Source organism: Tupaia chinensis, unplaced genomic scaffold (genome assembly GCF_000334495.1).
Source record: "Tupaia chinensis unplaced genomic scaffold, TupChi_1.0 Scaffold000227_1, whole genome shotgun sequence".
Classification (NCBI taxonomy): Eukaryota; Metazoa; Chordata; class Mammalia; order Scandentia; family Tupaiidae; genus Tupaia; species Tupaia belangeri.
This window is the reverse complement of record NW_006159702.1, coordinates 71012-96558: the sequence shown is the minus strand read 5'-3', so window position 1 is coordinate 96558 and position 25547 is coordinate 71012. Positions and strand designations below refer to the sequence as shown.

General features: G+C 37.6%; 1 protein-coding gene and 1 pseudogene across 1 annotated transcript; one reads left to right on the top strand and one right to left on the bottom strand.

The window, feature by feature from the left end:
• The first annotated feature begins 6 nt into the window (after positions 1–6).
• Positions 7–25547, top strand: SQLE (squalene epoxidase). The gene is made up of 11 exons (XM_006148020.3): positions 7–1054; positions 2853–3108; positions 7215–7395; positions 8459–8555; positions 9898–10011; positions 11074–11245; positions 13944–14039; positions 18711–18853; positions 20308–20404; positions 23780–23867; positions 25034–25547. Exons 1-11 carry the CDS (start codon positions 764–766, stop codon positions 25224–25226), a joined length of 1728 nt encoding a protein of 575 aa, XP_006148082.1. The 5' UTR covers positions 7–763; the 3' UTR covers positions 25227–25547.
• Positions 22493–23290, bottom strand: LOC106734821 (60S ribosomal protein L26 pseudogene; annotated as a pseudogene).

Sequence of the window (25547 nt, the reverse complement as noted above, 5' to 3'; positions counted from 1 at the left end):
GGGACACAGCCATTCGCCGGCGGGGAAGCGGAGTCGGGGACCTGCAGGCTCAGGGGCTGATGTATCGGGAGCCCTTTGAGAAGTCGAAGAGAGGTAGTAGCTGCGAGGCCCTGCCCTGAGCCGCACGAGGGGATCCGAGGCCATCTTCTGTTCTCGAGAAGGCAGCCCGGCATTTTCCCCTGAGGGAGGAGGGCGAGCTGTGTGGTGTCGCCTCCGCGGAGTACGACCGGCTCTCCCTGCCCGCCGCCTCGCGCCTTCGGGCCGCCGCAGAGCGCGTTTCTTCGAGCCAAGGTACTTCTCTGACTTCTCCCTTCTCAGTCCCTTCTGCAAGGCACCTGCTGCTGGTGTCAGAAAAGAAAAATTTTGTAATACGACAAACCAACAACAAAATACAGAACGTCTCCTGCAACCACCACCAGCTCTCCCACCCCAGAAGCCCTGTCTACAAAGAAGAAATAAAGGAATAAATGGATCACCTGAAGGAGGAAGGGAGTGTCTAGTCAGAAACTGTTGGAACAGGCAACTTTTAAATACTGCTTTCTAAGTCCTGTACAACTTTCGCCCTTTAAACGTTTATGGCTCACTTTATATGATCTTTTAAATTGCTCTAATTGACTTGTAATCCTGTGCCAGTGTTTCTGGAGTTCGCCTCCTTTTGGTACTACGTTTTGGGGAGCACGGCTAATCACCAAAAACCGTTCTGTGAAAAAAAAAAAAAAAAACCTCCAGCCTTTACCAGTGCTACCAAAGAAGCCTTTGAACCATGTGGACTTTTCTTGGCATTGCCACTTTCACCTACTTTTACAAGAAATGCGGAGACTTCATGACTTTGGCCAACAAGGAGCTTCTCTTGTGCGTGCTGGTGTTCCTTTCGCTGGGCCTGGTGCTCTCCTATCGCTGTCGTCACCGAAACGCGGGTCTCCTCGGGCGCCAGCAGAGCGGCTCCCAGTTCGCGGTCTTCTCTGATATTCTTTCAGCTTTGCCTTTCATTGGCTTCTTCTGGGCCAAGTCCCCTTCTGGATCAGAAAATAAAGAAGAGCATGAGTCCAGGCGGGTAGGTAGATTTCAAAGTGGGCAGATGAATGAGTATCTTACTTTAAAATTAAGACTGGGGTTGCTCAAATGTAAATTTTCCAGTTCTAAGGTCAAAGGTGGCAGCTTAGTTATTCTGGTTGTATTTTAAAAAATGTTCTTTCCTGTTCCTTGACTATGTCCTTGACATTTTTAGAAATGACAGAAAACTTTTGTTTCATTTAGAATGGAAGCCTCAGATGGAGGTTGCATAGTGATTTGATTTTGAAAGTTGAAATGAACTGTTAAAATTTCATTTTGAAGGGCAGAATTACTTGCCATGATGAAAAAAGATCTCTTATTTAAATCCTTGAGTAAAGATTGTATTTGTACCTAGGAAGAAACAAATAAGTCCACTGCTTATAAAAAGTGACAACTGACTAGGGAAGTGACAGTTTGAAAAGCATGTAAAGAAAAATGCTCAATATTTTAAAACCTTGGTCAAAAAGTTCTTCTCTGCACATCATTGGAGCATTATTGCACCATTTCACATCAATGTCCTAAATCAAGGAAATAATTGAATAATAGCTACAGTGCAGTAATATTCTCTTGGGTCTTAAAAATCTGTGTGAGATAATGATTCCTGTGAAAGGAGCAGAGGTGGCCAATGGGGGCAGATGAGGGAGGAGAGGTGGTTGAGGCCAAGATCATTTAAGGTCTGTTGGACAGAAGTGTTTGGACTTTTCCCCAAGGGCACTGGAGGTATTTTAAGCATGAAAGTACAATTATTATTATTATTATTGCCAGAAGGCATGTGTGCTCACTAGAGATAGAGGAAGGTGAAGAAAGCACCCCCCAACATGGCGTGGTCAGACCTCAGTCCCTTTTCCATTTCTTAATTCTGTCAGGATTTGGGGCAGACATGCACACATACCTTATTTCAGGCCACTAGGGTCGAGACTTGAACCACTTGGTATGCCATGTGGGATCCAGCTCCCTTAATTACAAGGCCATGGGGCTGGCCTTTTTTTTTTTTTTTTTTTTTTTTTTGTTCTTTTTAAAAAGAACGTTCCAGTTGCTGAATGGAGACTAGACTGTGGGAGGTATAATAATGGAAGCAGGAATATCAGACAAGAAACTATAGTAATAGACCCAGTGAGAGGATTAGTGGCTTGGAGTTAGGGACAGTGACTTACAAAGTTATGTAGAATTCTGGATCTACAGTATTTACCATATTAACAGTATAGATTAACAAGGCTTTTAGAAGAGAGGGACCTTAGGGCCAGCAGTTAGCATAATGGCTATGTCCCTGGACTCCCATGTGGTTGACCTCGGTTCAAGTCCCGGACCCTGTGGCTTGAAGCTCTTGCCGGGCGCGTGCACGCGCGCGTGCCCAGGATCCCGAGGGGAGAATGGAGGAGAAGGGATTGCAGTGTGGCCATCCCCCCGGGGGGTGATTTCTCGCTTTCTGTCTGTCTTTCTGGTGAGCGCACATACCCTATAGCAAAAACCTCTCCAAAAAAAAAAAAAAAAGAGAGAGAGAGAGAGGGACCTTTGGCAAATTGCTTAGTTTCTGTAAGAATCTGTTATATGGGAGTGGTACCGCACCTTTGCTGGTAGTTAGGGAATTAAATGATTTGATGTTTGCAAAATGGCTAGTTCATAACTGCCTAATAAGTAATAGCTATTAATATATATGATCTAGATTTAAATATGTAACGGTTCATTTTGTGGGATGTTTGAGGTCTAGCTTTTACCTAAGATAAAAATAGTGGATCTTCATAGTAGTAGTTTGATTTAAGGCTAACAAATTTGGGAACATTTCACTTTTTTTAAAACAGCGGAGAAAAGGAACCAATATTTCAGAAACAACCTTAATAGGAACAGCTGCTTCTTCTACATCAATATTTTCTCAAAATGATCCAGAAGTTATCATCGTGGGATCTGGCATACTTGGCTCTGCTTTGGCAGCAGTACTTTCCAGAGATGGAAGAAAGGTGACAGTAATTGAGAGAGATTTAAATGAGCCTGACAGAATAGTTGGAGAACTTCTGCAGCCAGGTGGTTGTCACGTTCTTGAAGACCTCGGTCTTGGAGGTAGGTTCATATTGGTTTCCAGGAGATTTAGGGAGTATAACCAAACACTTTTTCAACTTAGGCTATCTATGACTAGTAAAAATATATTCTCTATTTTATTTCCATATACAATTTACAATTTGCTATACTATACTCTTTAAAATTTTTTTTAAGTTTTGCTGTAGGGTACATGCACTTACTTGCTAGAGAGGGGCAGAGAAAGGAGAAAGTGAGAAATCACCCCTCAGAGGGGATAGCCATGCCACAATCCCTTTTCCTTCATTCTCCTCTTGAGATTTTGGGCACGTTTGCACATGTGCCTGGTATGTTTTTCTTTTCTTCTTTACTTTTTAAACGAATTATTTTTATTTAACTTTATAGGGCCAGTGGACTCACCAGAGAGAAAGAGAAAGTGAGAAAGAAAACCACCAGGTCTGGGACTTGAGCCGTGGTCAGCAGTGTAGAAGTCTAGCACCCCAAGACCCACACCACCTACTGGCCTCTCTGCCTGATGTGTTTTTCAAGCCACCAGGTGTGGGACTTGAACCATGCAGTCAGCCATGTGGGATCCAGCTGCCTTAACCGTTATTCATAATTCACTCATATGCTGACAAATTTGCGTGAAAATGAGAGCTAAGGAGAAAATAAGTGTTTAGTAGTATGGGAGATGGGACTTAGAGTTAATGAGATACAATGAAATGGTTAAAAAATTGTTAATATTCAAAATTAAGGACTGGGAAAATCTGAGAATGAGGGCATGAACTTTAGTGAAAGATGAAGGGAACTATCATTAGTAGAGCACATATTATATACATGTTATAGTGTTATCACCTAGAATCTTTGATGTAAGCATCATTGATCAATTCAATTAGTGTTTTTTTTTTCTTTAAAAAATTATTTTATTTCATTTATTATCATCATTATTATTTGTTTAATTTGACCAGAGAGAGAGACCAAGAAAGAGAATGGGAAAATAGGAAAGCAAAACCTCCAGGTCTGGAACTTGAACCATGGTTGACCATGTGGGAGTCCACTGCCTTCCACTATGCCATCTGCTGGCCCCTCAATTAGTGCTTTTTTTTTTTTTTTTTTGAGGTATTTGCTACAGGGTGCCTGAGCTCGCCAGAGAGACAGAGAGACAAAAAGAGAGAAATCACCCTTCAGGGGGAATGGCCATGCTGCAGTCCCTTCTCCATTCTCTTGGGATTTTGGGCATGTACTCAGACTCACCCAGGATGAGTTTTAAGCTGCTGGATCTGGGACTTGAACTGCAGTCGACTATGTGGGAGTCCAGCAATGTAATCATTATGTCATCCGTTGGTCCCCAATTAACTGCTTTTTAAATGCCAGCTTAGTAAATATTTATTTGCTGCCTACTTTATGTGAGGTGCTATTCTGGGTACCAAGGATATGCTGGTCAATAAGACAAACTGTCTATTCTTGAGCAGCATACAAAATATACCCAGAGTATGAGAAGCAACTTGCTTGATGTGTACAGTAGGCAATATGATGTGTTCCTTGAAGTCATTGATTCTGGAAGTATGCTGCCTGGGTTTGAATGTGAGCTATGGCACTTAAAAGTTGTTCATCCTTACCTAAGCAACTTTCCAGAGATGGAAGAAATTAATAAGTAATTTAACCTTTGTGTGTTAGTTTTCTTGTTTGTAAAATGGGCATATTAAGAATCTGCCTCATATGCTATGATGAGAATTAAATTAATTCATGTACATAGACATTCATTCAATATACTGCATGGCATGTAGTAGGTACTTTGTAAGTGTTTGCTATTTTCTTTAAGGAACTGAAAAGTAGATCAATGTGTTATAGCTAGAAAGTAGTAGGTAATGGAGAAAGAGAGTGGCTTTGGAGTAAGGTTGGATAGATAAGGCAACAGCCAGATCATGCAGAGCTTTGCAGGCAATGGAGCAGGAGTGTGATATGATTTTAGATAGATAGCAACAGCCAGATCATGCAGAGCTTTGCAGGCAATGGAGCAAGAGTGTGATATGATTTTATTAATCCATCTAAAATAGAGGCTTTAGACCTTCAAACCTTCACAGTAACAAACATATTTGACATTGTGAATCAATGTCAAATTGTCATGATTTCACTTGATTATACAATTCACAATTCAGTTTTCATTTCACGTTTTACCATTAGGTCACATCTTGCTGTTTGTAGAATGCATTTTTGTTTATATATTTATTTTAAAAATTGTTTATTTAATTCTATTTGTTATTATTTTTTAATTTGACCCAAAGAGAAACAGAGAGAGAGAAAAAGGAAAATGAGAAAGCAAACTGTCAGGTCTGGGACTCAAATTGTGGTTGGCCATGTGGTAATCCAGTGCCTTTAACCACCAAGCCACCTGCTGGCCCTAGAATGTTATTTTAAAACAATACATCGGGGTACTAGCAGATGGCATAATGGTTACTTCACTGAATTCCCATGTAGTCAACCATGGTTGAGGCCCAGACCTGGTGGCTTAAGCTCACTTTGGGTGCGTGTGTGTGCATTCCCAAGATCTTGAGAGGAGAATGGAGAAAGGATTGCAATGTGGCCATCTCCTTTGCAGGGGGGTGATTTCTTGCTTTCTGTCTCCCTAGCAAGTGCACACGCCCTATAGCAAAAAACCTCTGAAGAAAAAAAAAACCTTTGGGCCAGTGGCTGTAGAGGTGATGCACCAGTAACACAATGCTGGAACCACATGGGAAGGTCTTAGGTTTATGTCCCATGGTTTCCCTTTGCATACCTGTAGCACATACTCAAGATCCAGGCTGGTTGAGATTGAGAGTGGATTGTAGCATATTAGGGGGCCTACCACCTGTTGTGGTTAAATCCCTTTAACTATTGTTTATATTCTATACACTCTATTTGTTATCTTTATTACTCCTTTCCTGCTGCCTACTAGAAAGTAAGCTTCATCAGATGGAATTTTTGTCTGTTTTGTTCACTACTATAGCCTCAGCATCTAGAAAAGAATCTTCTAGAGTCAGTGCTTAAAAAAATATTTGTTGAATAAATGAAAGAATGTCACTCCTTTAGTCACATCTTCTCTTACATCGTTAGCTTCTCCCTCCATCCTCATCTCTATCACCATACAAACATATCCAAGTATCAAAGTACACTGCCTGTCTTCACATCTCCATCTCACTACTGCCTGCCACTTATAACAGATCTTCAAAAAATTCATAGAAAATGTGAATTATGAAAAAATATGCATGAATTTCAAAATTTTTGCACCTAAATAAATTTTTACTTTAATTCCATTTTCCCACAACCTTTTTGAAATCCTATCATAGTTTTGTTGTATCTCATTTTAAAAATTGCTTAAGAATATGAAGTCTCGGGGCCAGCAGGTGGCATGGTGGTTAAAGCACTGGATTCCCACATGGCCGATTGTGGTTCGAATCCCGGACCTGGCGGCTTGCTTTCCTTCTCTCTCTCTGTCCCTCTCTGTTCAAATTGAAATAAACAAATGACTAAATAAATGAATAATAATAAAAAAAAGAATACGAAGTCTCAATTTCTTTTTTTTTTTTTTGGAGACGTTTTTGCTATAGGGCACATGCGCTCGCCAGACGAACAGTTTTAGACCTGGTGGCTTGCTTTCTCACTTTCTCTTTCTCTCTCTCTGTGCTAAAATTAAAAATAAATAATAACAAATAAAATTAAGTAAAAAAAATACTCCTGTTGTGCTTTGGAAGCATTAATATTTCTTCCTTCTTTTTCTTTTTAATTGCCAGGGGGCACCTGTGTTCCCCAAAGAGATAGGGAAAAGCTCCTCAAAATGGGTCATGGTCACGCTGTAGTTCCTTCTCCATTTCTCCATTCTATTGGGATTTGGAGCATATACACATACATGCCTGGCATGTTTTTTCAAGCCAAGGCTGAGATTTGAACCATGGTTGACCATGTGGGATCTGGTTTCCTTAACTGTTAGACTATGGGACTGGTCCCAGGAACATTAAGATTTCTGAAATAGTTATATTAATTGCCCAGCTGTCCAAATGGTGTTAGAACTCTGTGAAGGTGAGATTCATTTTGGATATCTTGGTGTCCTTCTAGTGCCTAGTAGAACTGGGAATTTAATAAGACAGATTGTTTTGTATTGAATTGTTTTGCAGATACAGTGGAAGGTCTTGATGCCCAGGTTGTAAATGGCTACATAATTCATGACTGGGAAAGCAAATCAGAAGTTCATATTCCTTATCCTCTATCAGAAAGCAATCAAGTGCAGAGTGGAAGAGCTTTCCATCATGGCAGATTCATCATGAGTCTCCGGAAAGCAGCAATGGCAGAGCCCAAGTAAGACTGCATCTTCAGATATATAATGTAAAAGAATTAACACATTTAAGTTTGACCTTTGTATGAGTAAGACTTTATAAATTCCCATGAATGTTTTGGGCACTGTTTAGGTTATCAATGTACTAAAATAAACTATAAGTCAGAAGAATATTAGCTATACAATACCTTTGTGCCTTTGTTAAGAACATTATATAGAGAATTTTCTTTTAATATGTAGAACTATAGAGAATTTTTCTTTAACTAAATAAAAATCGTGATTTTTTTTATGCAGTTGGAACTTAGAGGTTATACCTGTTATAACTAAGGTATAATTTTATGTGTGCTTACTTGGGAATTTGGGTTTGTGGTTGTGATACTTCTATGTCAAATGCAGACAGATGACTGCAAGGAGAAATCCTTTTCCGTTCGGGCCGAAGACTTAGTCTGAACTGAAGAATAAATAATTATATAGTTTATACACTGGAAATTGAGGAGGCTTTAAAAATGAGAACCCTCATGTGATTGGCATAAACTTAAGTGCTGAAAAAGCAAGCGAAAAAGTAAATGGACCAATCCTTAGTACTGAAAGGACTTCATACCCATGGAAGTAGCATATATTTATTATATAAAAATGGAAAAATACCTCACAATATAAAGAAGAGTAAAAATTATCTGTGATCTTTCTGACTAGAAATAACTACTCTTAATTTGGTGGTTAAACTCCAGTCTATTTTTCCTTTCTGTGTGTAAATGTTTGTGGGTATGTACTGCTTCTCTGCATGTATTTTATTTTTTAATGAAGATAAAAATCTAATGTTACTTTAAAAAATATTTAAAAAATCATTACATCAGTAATTATATTCAGTATTGATAAATTAGAAAATAAAGCCACACATAATTCAAAGACTCATTAAGATGTTTTGCTTTATTCATTTTAGACTTTTTTCCTACTGTATATACATAATTTGTGTACACATGTGTGCTCAGTTTATATGGGTTAACTAGAGCTAAGGAATAAAGAATTTATCATATCTAAATTGTTCAAGTGTGCTTCAATAGAAGTTTACTTGTATTTATCTTATAGTACAAACTTTATTGAAGGCATTGTGCTGCAGTTACTAGAGGAAGATGATATTGTGACGGGAGTTCAGTACAAGGATAAAGAGACCGGAGATATTAAGGTGAGATTTATCTAATGTGATCTCTCCCTAATAGATGTAGTTTTTCTTCTTTTTCTCATACCCCTGTAAAAAAAAGTAAGCTTTTATTTAATCACATGACTATGTTCTTTCTGTGTAACAGAATTGGTTTTAGATTGCAACACATTGCTTTTCAGAGTAGCTCATAATGCTGTGTCCACAACTTTTTTTTTTTTAATGGTACATGCCAGAGAGAGAGGGGGAGAATGCATCCTCTAATAGGCTGTGGCCATGCCACAATCCCTTTTCCATTTCTCCATCCTGTCAGGATTTTGGGTATGTATACACACATGCCCAGCATGTTTTTTAGTCTGTTGGGGTTGGGCCGTGTGGGATCTGGCTCCCTTAACTAATAGGCTATGTGTCCAGCCCTGTCTCAACTTTTTAAACAAAAGCCACTATATTAATAATGTTAAAAACTGAAATAAGAAATATACATGAGCAGAGATGCAGAGGGGAGCTGAAAGGGGGAAAAGGAACGATTTAATATATAATAAATTATTAAGGTAAAATCTTGTTGATTCTTCCAGGCTGCGCCATAAGGGTCCACCTCCTAGGAATTGTACTCTACTGAAGGCAGTTGCAAGGTTTCTCTGCTCATAGTATATTAATATAAATACCTATAACCATATGTACAAATATCCTTCTAAGCCCTAGCTATTGATTAAAAAACATTATATGAAGTTATAATATTCTAAGATAAAGGAATTTGAATTTGGTTAGTTTTTGGAATTTGTAATGAGATTCAGTATTTCGTGGCTTATGTTTACCTTTTAAGTATTTCCTCTATATCATCTATCAAAATGAATACTCCTAGATGGTTTGTATGGTAGAGCTGCAAATGGAGATGATCCTGAGGTACTCAGGGGAAGTGCATCTAAAGATTGTTTTAGAGGGAGATGGCATAATGGTTACCTTGCTGGACTCCCACATGGTCAACTGAGGTTTGAGTCTTGGAGCAGATGGTGTAAAATTTATGGCGGGTGTGTGTGTGTGCATGTCCAACGTTCCAAGAGGAGAATGGATGAGATGGGATTGCAGCCTGGCCATCCCCCCATGGGGTGATTTTTGCTTTCTGTCTCTGTCTTTCCTGTGAATGCACCTACCCTATGGCAGACATCTCTCTCTTAAAAAAAAAAAAAAAAAGAAAAAAGATCATACATTATTTTAAACTCCCATAATGGTTTCCTTAATAGCACTAACTATTCTCTAGAATGTTATTTGGTAATATATTTAAATCTATCCATGCACATATTTAAAGAATGGTCTTTAAAGAATGATGTATTTCTAACCATTTACTGAGTACTGTTTATCAATGTTACAGGAACTCCATGCTCCATTGACTGTTGTTGCAGATGGACTTTTTTCCAAGTTCAGGAAGAACCTGGTTTCCAGTAAAGTTTCTGTTTCATCTCATTTTGTTGGCCTTCTCATGAAGGTACTGTAGGAGTGTATTTAAAAATTGAAAGAATGTGGGGGTCATATGGGCAGCAAGATGGTGTCTGCCAGCAGGGTCGTGCAGGTAGTGAAGCCATATACACCATTAATAAGGTTTCCTGACAGAAGAGACAATCCTAAACCCAACGTATCAGAAGCTTTGAGGTCAGCAGGGTTACCATCCCATTCTAATGCAGTTTCACAACATTCTAAGGGAAGTAAATCACCAGATTTGCAGATGTATCAGGGTCCACCAGACAGCAAAAAAATAAAAACTTACCTCAGAAACACAGAAGGAAACTGATGTCTCAAGAACAAATTGAATTGGGAACCAGCAGTTAGCGTAATGGCTATGTTGCTGGACTCCCACGTAGTTGACCGCGGTTCGCGTCCCGGACCTGGTGGCTTAAAACTCATGCTGGGCGCGTGTGCGTGCGTGCCCAAGATCCCCAGAGGAGAATGGAGGTGAAGGGATTGCGGCGTGACCATCCCCCCTGGGGGGTGATTTCTCGCTTTCTGTCTCTATGTCTCTGTCTGTCTGGCGAGCACACGCGCCCTATAGCGAAAACCTCTCAAAAAAAAAGAACAAATTGAATTTATCCAAAGTAGTGGTCCAGAGTAATTACTGTGGCTGCCGTTTTTATCAGAAAGAAGAATTGTCCTTACAATAAAGGACTTTGAAAATGACAAATGAGAAATTGTATATTAAACAATTTACTTTAATAAATAATCTGTTAAAAAAAAACGAAGGACTCCGGGCCACCGGATAATGTAGCAGTTACGTTGCTGGACTCCCTGGTTCAAGTCCTGGATCAAGTAGCTTGAAAATCATGCCAAGTGTTTGTGCATGAGTGCCTAGGATCCTGAGAGGAAAATGAAGAGATTGTGACATGGCCATATCCCCTGAGGGGTGATTTCTTACTTTTCCTCTCACTGTTTCTGTCTCTCTTTCTGACGAGCACATGTGGCTTAAGACAAAAAGTTCTCTAAAAAGAAAAGTTAAAAAATTTAAAGAACTTGAAATTGGAAAATTATTAAAATATTTTATTGTTATTTTTTTTAGAATGCACCACAGTTTAGAGCAAATCATGCCGAACTTGTTCTACTTAACCCGAGCCCAGTTCTCATCTACCAGATTTCATCCAGTGAAACTCGAGTATTAGTTGATGTTCGAGGAGAAATGCCAAGGAATTTAAGAGAATACATGGTTGAAAAAATTTATCCACATATACCTGGTAAGATTTAGGATTTTTCTCCTGTCATAATCTACAGTGTGAAAGTAAATCCCACAAGAGGCTTTCTGTCTTCACTAAAGCTGTGTCTAAAATAGGCCAGAGATAAGGATGGCAGGTAAAAAGTGCATCTAGTCAACTAATTACACTGGAGCTTTAAACTAATATGTTAAAAACAAAACAAAACAAAACAACCTACTCTGAATTAAAAAAATGTTTTAATACTTTTTTTTATCAAATACTTAAAGTATATTCTTCAGAATAATTAATATTGGCATATATACTTTTTAAGGTAGCTTGGACAGCAATTGAAGGTCTCTGAATTCTTGAAATATCTCTTAGTACTTCTCTGTTTTCTGCTTTGTTTTTATAGTAATGATAGCTCTCAGTTACAGCTCTCAATTAACATTTGTCTACTTATGTAGTAGAAGTTTGATAAATGTGTACTATATAAGAGGTATTTTACAAACATAATTTTATTTAGTCTACACAACCACCCTATGAGGTAGGCAATATCATGATTCCCATTTTACAGATGAGAGAACTAAGGTTCAGGGAGATTACTTACCTTCTCCAAGGAAATAAACTATTAATAGTGGCAGAACTAAGGTTGATATCAGGTCTGCCTAGCTCATAATATACCCACTCTAACACTCCTTCCCTTTAATGTGAGAGCTGTAAAGGATCTTTGAGATCATTTTGGTTTTGAGCTGAAAGGCTTCATGAGTCAAGCAGTAGTGGCAAAGAGATACTGTATCCATATGGAAGACTGGATTTGGTTCTTGTGTTGATACTACACATTGGGCATACATTCATGGGTACCATGGGAAGCTGGGAAAAGAAGATAGCATGATATCCTATTGAGTGTGCTTGTCCTCTCTTTTCTGTTTCTCATTCTCATGGAAGAAATAAGTAACTTAAAAAAAGACTTCATGAGATTTTTAGACATGTTTGCAAGCACTCATAAAAATGATTTCTTAACAAATTCTACATTTTTTATGGTACTGGTATTTGTGTATGTGTGTGTTTCAATTTGTGGATGGGGAGAATGGGAAGATGTAGAAAAAATGTAATTAATTTTTGGGAATTTTAGTAGAATTGAAGGAACTCCTCATCATTTATAATATGATAAAAGTTAAAGGAAACCATCCTTAGTATGAGTACATTTTGTTTAATTTTTTTTTTTCAAGTTATTATTTTTTAGAGGTTTTTTTTTTTTTTTTTTCACCTTAGGATGTGTGCATTCACTGGAGAGGTAGAGAAAGAGAGAGAGAGACAGACACAGTGAGAGAGAAAGTAAGAAATCAACCCTCAGGAGGATGGCCACACCACAATCTGTTCTCCTCCATTTTCCTTCCAGGATCTTGGGCACATATGCACATGTGCCCACTGTGATTTTAAAGGCACCAGGTCCAGGACTCGAACCTCAGTTAGCCATATGGGAATCCAGCGATGTAACACCTATGCCATCTGCTGGCCCCTCAAGTTACTTTTTAAAAATAGAATTATTTAACTTTATTTAAGTAATTAATTAATTTATTTAATCATTTTAATTTTACCAGAGAGGGACGGGGGGCGGGGGAGAGAGAGAGAGAGAGAGAGAGAGAGAGAGAGAGAGAACGAGAGCAAGAGCAAGAAAGCAAGCTGCCAGGAGACTTGAACCTTGGTCAGCCATGTGGGAGTCCAGTGCCCTTAGCCACCACACCACCTGCTGGCCCCCTTCAAATTTTTAAAAAACTAAGCAATATCATTCTTTTAATAACTCATATAGTAAGATATTAACATATATGAAGTGAAATCAAGTGGGAAGCTTAGATTTTTTACTAATGAATTTTAACTTACATCTATGAAAATATATTATTAATTTTTCACTTCTGAAGCTTTGAGACAAGAAAATTATGAAAACAGCTGTCCATTACTGAATATAGTTAGCATTTATTTTCTTCTACTGTAGATTTTTTTTTTTAATAATGTTAATTGGAACAGACTGCTCTCATGAAGAGAAATCATTTGTAGGTTTATCTTAATATTAGTTAAGTTACTGAGGTTCTACTCTTTGTATGAATGGACTAGTTTAACATAGGCATTCTAATCCATTCCTAGAATAAATTGAGAACCAAGTAGTAGTTTTCTATATAAGTAGAAGCACAAAACTTTAAAACTGGAAAGTATCTCAAAAATGAGTTAATGTAACTATTTTATAGATGAAGAAACCGGAGCTCAGAGAGGTAGAGCTGGCTTCTGTCTCTAAATCTACATGTTTTTATAGCATACATCACCTCCTGCCATTGTGACTTGGTATAGTATATTTCATCTGATATTGTCAGAATATATTGATGCCAATAAAGTAAATATTAAATATTACAGTTAACATTTGAAAGAGAGCTGGGTGGTTTTTTCTTGTCGCATCTCATCTGAATTCACCTTCTCTCTTCCTCTGGTTTCTTAGTTCTTTCGAATATATGTAATGTCTGTTTTCATTCATTTTTTCTTAGATCTCTTAGTCATTCTTTAGCATGAATAATGATGTGCTTAATGAATAATTGTATTAGTTAAACAGGTAATTGTACTTGATTTTTCACAGGGGACATATAGAACAACCATAATGGTAGGTATTTTTTTATATTAAGAAAACATGTTATTGATTATTTGAAACTGAAATGTTATAAACCATTTATTTGGTGGGTGGGATTTATTACAGATCATCTAAAAGAACCATTCCTGGAAGCCACTCAGAATTCTCGTTTGAGGTCTATGCCAGCAAGCTTCCTTCCCCCTTCACCAGTAAACAAACGAGGTATTTTATTGGACTTGCTTTATAAAGGAGTTGATATTTTATTTTATTTAGAGTTTTTTTTGCTATAGGGCGTGTGTGCTCGTCAGAAAGAGAGACAGAGAGACAGAAAGCGAGAAATCACCCCCCAGGGGGGATGGCCATGCCGCAATCCCTTCTCCTCCATTCTCCTCTTGAGATCTTGGACATGCATGCATGCGTGCCCGGCGTGAGTTTAAGCTACTGGGTCTGATACTTGAACCACGATGGACTATGTGGGAGTCCAGCGACATAGCCATTATGTCAACTGCTGGTCCCAGGAGTTGATATTTTAAATAACATATATGTGATTAAACTTATTCTTCTCAGAATAATGTGGGACATAGAATTGGTTGCTATGGACTAATACATTACTGATAATACCAAAATTAGTTTTAGGATATATTTAGTTATTATTTAATAACAAGTATGTATATATTGCTGTGCTAGTCGTTGGGGATACAGTTAAAAGATAGTTTTGCTAATGGGTATAGGATTTCTTTTTAGGGTCAAAAAAATGTTTCAAATTTGATAGTGGTGATAGTTGCACATACCTTTATTCATTTTACACTTATTTATTTATTTATTTATTGGTAGAGGTTTTAGCCTTAGGGCATGTGTGTTTGCCAGAGAGAGAGAGACAGTGAGGGAAAGTGAGTGATCATCCCCTATGGGGATGGCCACACTGCAGTCCCTTCTCCTTTCCCCTCTCAGGATCTTGGGCACCATGAACACACGCCTGGCATGAATTTCAAGTCACCAGGTCCAGGACTTGAGCCATGAATGGCCATTTGGGAATCTAGCGTAATGGCTATACCAACTGCTGGTCCTGACTTTGCACATTTTTTTAAATTGGGCAAATTAAAAATTTTATATTTTCAAGTTGTAAGAGTTTTAAAAATATATTCCAGGTACAAATTTCTTCTGAGATATATGATTTGCAAACATTTTCTCATTCTGTGGGGTTTTTTTCATTCCTCCCCACACTTTTCTTGATGGCATCTATTGAAGTACATTAAGTTTTTAATTTTTATGAAGTTTGGTTTATTTTTATTACTTTTGATGTTATATTTTAAGAAGACTTTGCCCAGCCCAAGGTCACAAAGATATATTCCTAAATATTTTTCTAAAAGTTTTATTATTTTAGCTATTATATCTTTATTTCTTTGATCCATTTTGAGTTAGATTTTTTAAAAGAGTTATTTATTTATTTTTCTCTCTTTTTTTTTTTGGAGAGGTTTTTGCTATAGGGCGCGTGCGCTCGCCAGACAGAGAGAGACATAGAGACAGAAAGTGAGAAATCACCCCCCATGGGGGATGGTCACGCTGCAATCCCTTCTCCTCCATTCTCCTCTCAGGATCTTGGGCACGCACGCTCCCCGGCGTGAATTTTAAGCCCCCAGGTCCGGGACGCGAACCGCAGTCGACTACATGGGAGTCCAGCGACATAGCCATTACGCTAACTGCTGGTTCCCTAAACGAGTTATTTTTAATTTAACTTTATTTATTTATTTATTTATTTATTTTAATTTTTCCAGGAAGGGACAGAGTGTGTGTGTGTGTGTGTGTGTGAGAGAGAGAGAGACAGAGAGAGGGAAAATGAGAAAGCAAGCCAACAGGTCCGGAACTCAAACCGTGGTTTACTATGTGTGAGTCTAGCACCCTTAAACACCATGCCACCTACCAGCCTCCAGTTTGAGTTAAATTTTATGTATTATGGGACCAGTAGGTGGCATGGGGTTAAGGCACTGGACACTCCCGCATAGCAGATCATGGTTCAAGTCCCATACCTGGTGGCTTGCTCACTTTCCTTCATTCTCTCTATGTGTGTCTCTCTCTGGTCAAATTGAAATAAATAAATAAATGAATAAATAAAATTAAATAAGTAATTATATAAAAGTGAAATATACCCATACCCTAAAATAATTATGTGTCATGTGATAAAGGGGTCCAACTTTGTATGAAGATATTTAGTTGTCCTAGTACTGTTTGTTGGACAAACTATTCATTCCCCATTGAATTGGTTTGGTACTCTTATTAAAATTTAAGAGTTTCTTTCAATAATATTTTGTAGTTTTCAGATTTTAAGTTTTACATGTTATATTTATTTCTTAATATTTTACTCCTTTTGGTGCTACCATAAATGGAACTATTTATTTAATTTTAAGATTGTTCATTGCTGGGACCAGCAGTTAGCGTAATGGCTATGTTGCTGGACTCCCACGTAGTCAACCACGGTTCGAGTTCTGGACCCGGTGGCTTAAACTCATGCCGGGTATGTGTGTGTGCGTGCCCAAGATCCTGAGAAGAGAATGGAGGAGAAGGGATTGTGGCGTGGCCATCCCCCCTACGGAGTGATTTCTTGCTTTCTGTCTCTCTCTCTTTCTGGCGAGCACATGTGCCCTATAGCAAAACCCTCTTCAAAAAAAAAAAGATTGTTCATTGCTGGTGTATAGGAATATAATTGATTTTTGCATTTTTTTCTTATGTCTTGAAACCTTGTTGAACTCATTTATTCTAATAGTTCATTAAAAAGTTCAAGATTTTAAGTGGTGGCATGATTAGATTTTTATTTTAGAAATATTACTCTGAGGCCTGCCCTGTGCCTAATGATTAATGGAACCAAATCCTACATTGTGGACTGTGGGTAAAATCTTAGCCCAATAGGCTAATCCCAGGAGGAGACTGGAGAGGAAGGGATTGTGGCATGGCCATTCCCTCTGGGGGATGATTTCTTACTTTCTGTCTCTCTGTCTCACCGGCAAGTGCACACACCCTATAGTAAAAACCTCTCTAAAAATAAAAATAATTAGTAGTATCTAGGATGTAAAAATTTATGAAATTCAGTGATTAATTAGATATTATAGTAAGAAAGATATTGATAGATTCAAGTTTTAGGCTTAGGTAGTTTTGCTAGCTACTTGCTGTCATAGGAATAGGAGAGTTAATAAGTTTAGGGTAGTGTGGGGATAGGTGATGAGTTGGACATGTCGGGTATGAAGTACCAGTAGGGCATTTGAGTGGGGATGTATGGAAGTACTCCCTTGAAAACAGGAAACTGGAGCTCAGAAAAGAGGTCTAAAATAGGAGCTGTCAGAATGCTCTGATTCCTTAACACTGTATTGATTTTGTCTATAGCCTGCTATAAACTCGTGTATAATGAACTACCCACAGTCAGCCTGTTATAGAAACACATGTATGAGAAATGACCAACCATATAAATAAACTGATGTAGAAAAGAATCAAGCCAATGCCAAATCAAGCCAAACAGCATGCTGTGGGAACATATTCTAATTGGTTGGATTGTAAATATTCCATGGAGAAGGAGGAAGAGCTGGATATAATTTGTAGCTTTTTAATGAAGTTAGAGTAATACATCCAAATCTGGATTATCCATAAAGAAAATAATTATGCATAATTTTTTGACTTTTCCACTAGTATTATGGTATTTATTTCTTTTACAGATAAAATTAAGTCAATGCTTTGTTTAAAATAAAAGTCATTAAGCTAAATCACAGGTCATTAAGCAAGCCAATAACAGAATCCCAAAGTCATCCCTTCTTGTCTTGTCTAAGATGAAGTGTAGAAATCTTAGAATCAGGCAGGAAGTACACCTGGAGCCAAATTATGGAGCTTTTTGCTTCTGTAGTATTGATTTAAGGGGGTTTATTTTCAGATAAGATCCAATCTAGATTTATTCTATTAAATTAACGTTAGATAATTTTGAGAATACAGGCCTATTTTGTCTTCTACTTGTACTACACTGTGGCTGGGTAGATCTTCCTAGAGCATACTTTCTCTTAGAACTGTATAGACATTTCTCTGTTGTGTGCTGCCAGTGAATTTTCGTGCTAAATATCAGACATCTTGACTTTTTTTTCCCCTCTTGTACAAGAATTACTTTATATGCCTAGATGCCTATAGATTCTGTTATTTTTGTTTTATTATAATTTTTGATTCTTTTATTTTTTTATAGAATTAATTATTTTTTAAAAATTTGCTATAGGGCACATGCTCTCACCAGAGAGAGATGAAGTGAGAAAGCAAGCCTCTAGGTCTAGGATTGGAACCATGGTCAGCCATGTAGGAGTCCAGCTCCATAACCATCACACCACCTGCTGCCCCCAATATGTTATTTTGAAAGAGGCTTTAAAAATGTATTGGCTTAAAAAAAAGTATTGGCAAGGCTGGCAGGTGGCGTGGTGGTTAAGGGTGCTGGACTCCCACATGGCCGACTGTGGTTCGAGTCCTGGACCTGGCGGCTTGCTCTTTCACTTTCTCTTTCTCTCACTCTGTCCCTCTCTGGCCAAATTTAAAGAAAGAAAATTAAAATAATAAAAATAATTCTTAAAAGTATTGACATTAGATTTATACCAGAATTTTAAGAGGGAAGAGAGCATACTCTTATTCTCACTGTATCCCCAGTGCCTGACACATATTAGATACATAATAAATACTGACTCTTATCAATTGTTGAGTTTTTCCTCAACAAATATTAGTCATAATTCATTCCCTTGTATTTCCATATTCTTATTTAGCTCACATCAATAATGGTTATACATTAATAGAGTAGTTCTATTTTTCTTTTTTTTTTTTCTGTTTGGTCTCAGGGAATGCTCCAGGAAGTCATCATCTGTTAATGATCTCTCTTCACAGGTGTTCTTCTTTTGGGAGATGCATATAATATAAGACATCCTCTTACTGGTGGAGGAATGACTGTTGCTTTAAAGGATATAAAACTGTGGAGAAAACTGCTAAAGGGTATCCCTGACCTTTATGATGATGCGGCTGTTTTTCACGTAAGATACTATTCTTTGACAGAAATTGCTTAAAATAGGTTTCTTTCTTTCTTTCTTTCTTTCTTTTTTTTTTTTTTTTTTACATATATGATCAGTTATTAATTAGGTTCTTGGCAAAAAAATCTAGAACACCAATTTGTGAGGATAAACTCCATTTGTAAGGGCAAACACAGATTGCAGGTAGCCCTGGAGCTGAGGAACAGCTTTGATTTTTGGTAAAATTTACGAATCCACAGCTTTCTGATCAATCTTGCGCTGCTCTGAAATCTCGTATTTCTCCTTCTCTGTGTCGAAGATCTCACCTTCCTGGTGTCTGGGCTTCCGCAGTTTCTTTTTCTTGAAGTAAGCATCGGTAAGGTGCTTTGGGATTTTTACTTTGCTAATATCAATTTTCGTGGAGGTGGCAATGATAAATTTCTGGTGTATTCTACGTAGTATTGAGAATCAGTGGTTCAGTTACAAGTAGCAAGCTACTGCTCTGCTGCTTCAGGAAAACCACTCTCTTGCCTCTGTGGCGTCCAGTGAGGATAATCAGAATGGTCCCAGGAGTGGTGCTGGCTCGCAGCTCTCTCACACGCTGACTGAAGGTTTTTTTGCCGTGGCTCAACAGCTTTCGAGGCACATCTTCAGTAGGATAATACCTAGGCATTGTGCGCAGTTTAACCACCCAGGTTCCATCATTCTTGTCTCTACCAACCGGTTTTGTGACAGTCACAAGAACCTTCTCCTTTTTCTTTTCGATCCTGGATTTAGTGGCCGAGTATTTCCTCTCGTACATGGCCTTCCTGGAATACATGGCAGAGTGGGAGTATCTGCCGATGCCCCGGACTAGGATGGGGTTTCGGCTGCAATGGGGCTTCTCCTTCTTGGGCTTTTTAGCCTTGGGGTCACCCTTTTTAACCTTGCCACTGGCATCAGCCTTCGTGGCTTCTGATTTCTTCTCCTTAGTGTCCTGCTTTGCAGCTTTATCGCCTGCCATTGTGTACAGTCGGGAAAAGAAAATAGGTTTCTTTCTGAGGGCTAAGGATAATTGATCTCAGATGGGGAGATCTATTCTTAGGAGTCTGATACTTCAAAATAGTTTTAGGGAAATCTTCAGGCTTCAAGAACTTGTTTTGAGCCTATGATTTACTGAATCTCTGACTTTATTGGGTCATTGGAAAAGTCATGATGTATTTTTCTATGCAAAATTGTGTTATGACTCTTCTCACAACCCAGTATATTTGACTGCTATGTGACACTGAATTACCATAGGCCACTGTGCTTAGAGTGGTTGTAAATTTAGCTTCTGGATCTGTAATGCATTTCTCTGAAGATGCTTTTTTTGTAATGATAAAAGACAGTATTACTTGCAAATGGTCTTCAGGATAAATATCTGAGGGGATTACATAAATCAGTTTTTGCTACTTTTTGTTTTTCTTTACCATATAATAAGTACCCTTTTTGGTTTTCAGGCCAAAAAATTATTCTATTGGACAAGAAAAAGGTCTCATTCCTTTGTTGTGAATATCCTTGCTCAGGCTCTTTATGAATTATTTTCTGCCACAGACGGTAAGTATAGATTTTGTTGTTGTTGTTCATAATAGAACATGTATGTATGCCAGTGCACAAAAGAGAAAAGTACCCTCCACAGGACCTGGTCATACCTCCAGTCCTCCAGCTTTCCAGGATCCTACATGCTTGGCATATTTCAGGCAAACTGGGCCAGGGACTCAAACTATGCCCACGTGTGACTTTCAGCTCTGTATCCCAGTACACTACTGACTGTGCCACAGTGGCTGGGCCAATATTTTTAAATGAATATTATTGAATTGTGGGGTTTTAGCATAGGAAAGGAACTTAATTCCCCAAATGTAGTGATTAACCCACAAGAAAGTTTTCTGAGTTTGCTGACTCCCAAGTTGGTATGTTTTTTTAAATATTTATTTGATTTGTTATTATTATTTTTTAACTTGACGAGAGAGAGAGAAAGAGAAAGTGGGAGATCAAGTTGCCAAGTCCAGGACTCAAACCATTGTTGGCCATGTGGGAGTGCAGCACCTTAACCACCAAACCACCTGCTGGCTTCGGTATTTCTTTTTAAGTCCATCATTGAGCAAGATTTTCAGTTTCTAATCATCACTATCCACCACTTTGTCTGGAAGGCTGCTTTCCTTAGACCACATTAATAGCAATATCCTAATAACATTAGTTTTTTTAATTCCTCTGGTCCAAACTAGATCATGTATATCCCTTAAGAATGTGATGGAAGGTCTTCCTGGCCATTTATTAAAAGGCATCATAGGGAGCAGTAGAGGGCATAATAGTTATGTTGCTTGACTCCCACATAGTTGACTAAGGCTTGAGTCCTGGACCTGGTAGTTTAAAATATACTGGATGCGTGTGCATGCGTGCCCAAAATCCCAGGAGGAGAATGGACAAGAGATTGTGGCTGTGACCATTCCTTCTGGAGGGTGATTTCTTGCTTTCTGTCTTTCTGTCCCTGGCAAGTGCACGTACTCTCTAGCAAAAATCTTAAAAAAAAAAAAAAAAAAAAAAAGCATTATAGTCTTTTTCTTCCTAATTTATAACAGCTTCTGTTTATAGTAGTAGTTTATAAAATAAATATGAGCTTCAGGTCAAATGTACAGTTTCTCCTCTGTTAAAATGCACAAGTAGCAGAATATATTCACTCATTTACTTATTTGAAATATTCCTGTGCTATTGTTTTGTTTCTTTTTATTTCTTTTCTTTTTTTTTGAGAGGTTTTTGCTCTAGGGCATGCGCGCTTGCCAGAAAGGTAGAGAAGGACAGAGAGACAGAAAGCGAGAAATCACCCCCCAGGCGGAGATGGCACTGCTGCAATCCCTTTTCCTCTGTTCTCCTCTCAAGATCTTTGGCACACACGCACATGCACCCAGTGTGAGTTTAAGCCACCGGGTCCGAGACTTGAACCGCGGTTAACTATATAGAAGTCCAGTGACATAGCCATTACACCAACTGCTGGCCCCGCTTTTGTTTCTATATTGTAGAGAGGTGATGGCCAATCTATATATTAAGGAAAAGGTGACTTAGCAGAGGTAGCATTAGAACTGCAGGAAAAGGCCACTGTCTACCTCCCAACCATAGCAATGTACAAGTCAGTTATGAAACTAGCCTGTTAGGTTTTAATAGTAAATTAGACTCAAATCCCATTACTCCAGAATATTTGCAACAAAGCTGTTGGTATGAACCAGCTGAGGCCCTAGTAATCAGTGCTTTGGTAATGGATTACAAATTGTTGCAATATAAATGCTTTCTGTAGCCTCTAATCAACACTTACTAAAAGAAACATCTTGATTGTGATTTGCCAAAGAAATCTCTCTTGTTAAATTGGCTTAGAAGTTAAAATGGCTAGTCGGGAAAATAAAAGCAAAAGTACTAAGTTTTGACTTTTCCTTAGTTGTTCTAAGCTTTTCTCAATTTACCTATGTTTTTTAAAATTTTTAATTAAAAAGTTTTAAAATGATTTAACTTATTACTATTACTTTAAAGTTTGTGTGCTCATGGGGTGGGGAGTGAGAAAACAGAGAGGGGACGCCTGAGATTTGAACTGCAGTTGACCATGTGGGTGTCCAGCACCTTAACCACCACGCCACCTGCAGGCTCAGCATCTTTTTTTTAAATCAGTTTTAAAAGAAAAAAGACATACCTGAAAATAACATTGATTTTAAACTATTAAAAAAAGTAAGATTGATTATACTATGTCATGGGAATTTAATGAATTTTTTTGAAAAGTATTAAAAACTAGGCATTATTATTAATATTCATAGCTCTTCTTGTTACTTGATAATTTACTACTTAAGAGATATGAATTGGGTACCTTAGAGTCTGGGAATTTTGTTTCTAGAATTTTTTTTTTTCATTTTAGCAGTTTTTTAATAAGAACGGTAGATAGGATTATTTTACTCCTGCATCTTTTCGATCGTTTCTTTCTTTATATTTGCCCTTTTCCTTTCCCACTTGGTGAGACTTGGGTTTCCGTTCAAGGATCTTTTTGTGGTCTTTGTCCAGCTTTAGTCTAGTGATAACCACCTTGCTGGGGTGAATCCCCACATGGACCATTGTGCCATTAGCCTTTTCCTGCTGCACCCGCTCAATATAGATGACATGTTTCTTCCTGTAAACTTGGACCACTTTGCCAATTTGCTGTCCTTTATAGTGTCCTTGCACAACCTGAACTTCATCGTCCTTTCGGATGGGCATAGATCGCACGTTGTACTTCTGCCTCAGCTCTTTGGAAAGGGAGGAAGGCATTATTTTCCTTTGGATGTGGGAAGGTGCATTGAAATGCCTTTTACAGTTCTTGCTTTGGCCAGAAGTCACGAAAGGATTGAACTTCATTTTGGCCGCTGCAGCTCTGGCGATGGCCGTGCTAGAATTATTTTTTTAATAATAAAAAGAGCTTACAAAATTTTTTTTATCATTTAATGAAAAATTAAAAGTAGCTTTCAAACAACGCTTTTTTTTAAAAAAAAGAATTATTTAAATTAATTTATTTATTTTAATTTGACCAAGGGACAGAGTGAGAAAGAGAAAAAGAGAGAAAAGAAAGTGAGAAAGCAAGCCACTGGGTCCAGGACTTGAACCACGGTCAGCCATGTGGGGGAGTCCAGTGCCTCCAACCACCACACCACCTCCTGACCCCCAAACAACTTTTAATTTCCAAGACCTAAATGTGAATAATTACTTAGTAACAGGAAAAAGTTTATTTATATTTATGTCACTACACTAATGTTGATTATGGAATTTAAAATACTGGTTGCTGAAATTCTAGGAATAGATGCTTTTAAATTACTTATAAAGTTTGGTATTTGCTATATCTTATTTTTTCTGATAGGTCATTAGTACTCTAGCATTAATGTGCAAATATTTTGATTAAGAGTAATTTTTAAAATTTTATTTTAGATTCCTTGCATCAACTAAGAAAAGCCTGCTTTCTTTATTTCAAACTTGGTGGAGAATGTGTTGCTGGTCCTGTTGGGCTGCTTTCTATGTAAGTTGTTTTGATAGCAGAGGGGACACAATAATCCAGATTTTCTTAGGACTGTTTAGATTATAATTATTGCAAATATTTCTTTCTTATACATTTTATTATTATATTGTCTACTAGTATCCCAATCAGGTGACCTAGAGAAATGAAACACAGGCGACATTTAGTACTTTGTTTTCCTTTTGGGAAACAGCATTGATAAGTGCGAGTAGAGGAGGCTAAAACCTCTGATTAAAATAGAAGCTTGTTTTTTTTTGCTTTGGGTTTATACATGTGACCTGGTCTGTGTGAGTCACAAATCAGTGAGAAATTTTATTTTAAAAATTATTTTGATTAGAGTACAGGGACTCATGAAACTCTGAAATTCTGCAGACATACGTGAAACTATCCCCAGAAAGTCTGCAAAGTGAGATTCTTTGATTAATTTCTCATTCATCTGTAACCAGCATGTCAGTATTGATATCTTTTGAAAAAAACCTGTACTCCATTGAGGCAATACATCTAGGTGTTACATCCTTGGCCAGCCTAGGATGCCAAGATTAGTGAAAGAAAACAGCTCAAAATACGTGAATTATGTAAACTAGGATGGGAGTGATTAGCTTCTTTGAAAGGTATATATTCTAAATAGTTTCTTATTTAACAAATATGTGTGTGTGTGTGTGTGTGTGTGTGTGTATGTGTGTATGTGTGTATTCATCCCTCAGTATCCATTGGGAATCGGTTCTAGGACCCCATGCAGATACAAAATTTGGTGGATGCTTGTTTATTAGTGTAATTACAATATTTGCATACAACCTACACACATACTTCCCATGTACTTTAAAATAATCTCTAAATTACTTACTGTACTTAACAAAGTAAATATCATGTAAATGGTTTTTATACCATATTTAAAAACCTTTATTATTTTAGATTTTATTTTAAAATTTAATTTTGAATATTTTTAATATGTAATTGGTTGAATCCATGGATGTGGAATCCATAGATAAGGTGGACTGACTTTATTTGCTTCTGCCATTCAACTTAACAGGCTGGTGTTAGTTTATTAAGTCCTGGAAAATGTGAGGATGTGTGTTCAGCTTTAGAGCTAATACATAATTGAAACTCATTGAATACATTTTAATTTCTGAGTCTTACCAATATGTGCTTTTTTTCCCCCCCTATTACAGATTGTCTCCTAACCCTCTAGCTTTAATCGGACACTTCTTTGCTGTTGCCTTCTATGCCATATATTTTTGCTTTAAATCAGAACCTTGGATTACAAAACCCAGAGCCCTGTTCAGTAGTGGTGCTGTATTGTACAAAGCGTGTTCTATAATATTGCCTCTAATTTACTCAGAAATGAAGTATGTGGTTTATTAAGCTTAAGGAGGAACCATCTGTGAATGAATATTTGGACCTCACCAAGTCCTCGGAGGCTTTTGGAAAAGGATGTAAATAGCATTGTACTTTTACCACTTCTAAAGCAGACACTCTTGGACCAAGATTGGAATTAATTTGAAGTTTTGTATATAAACATATAAATACATGCTGAGATTTAAAATGAAGGGTAAATTAAGTTTAGATATTTAAAAGAAATGACTGTTACCATAAATTAGGTTTAATACTGAGGAATTAAGTTTTTTTTGAATTTGGTTATTTGGGACAGGTTGTTGGGACATGCAAATAAAATGAAGAATGAAC

Excerpts from the sequence above, each read along its gene's own strand:
- SQLE (XM_006148020.3), top strand. The coding sequence starts at position 764 with ATGTGGACTTTTCTTGGCATTGCCACTTTCACCTACTTTTACAAGAAA. Across the intron at positions 8,556-9,897 it reads AAGAGACCGGAGATATTAAG|GAACTCCATGCTCCATTGAC; the intron begins GTGAGATTTATC and ends TCAATGTTACAG. Across the intron at positions 14,040-18,710 it reads TTCACCAGTAAACAAACGAG|GTGTTCTTCTTTTGGGAGAT; the intron begins GTATTTTATTGG and ends CTCTCTTCACAG.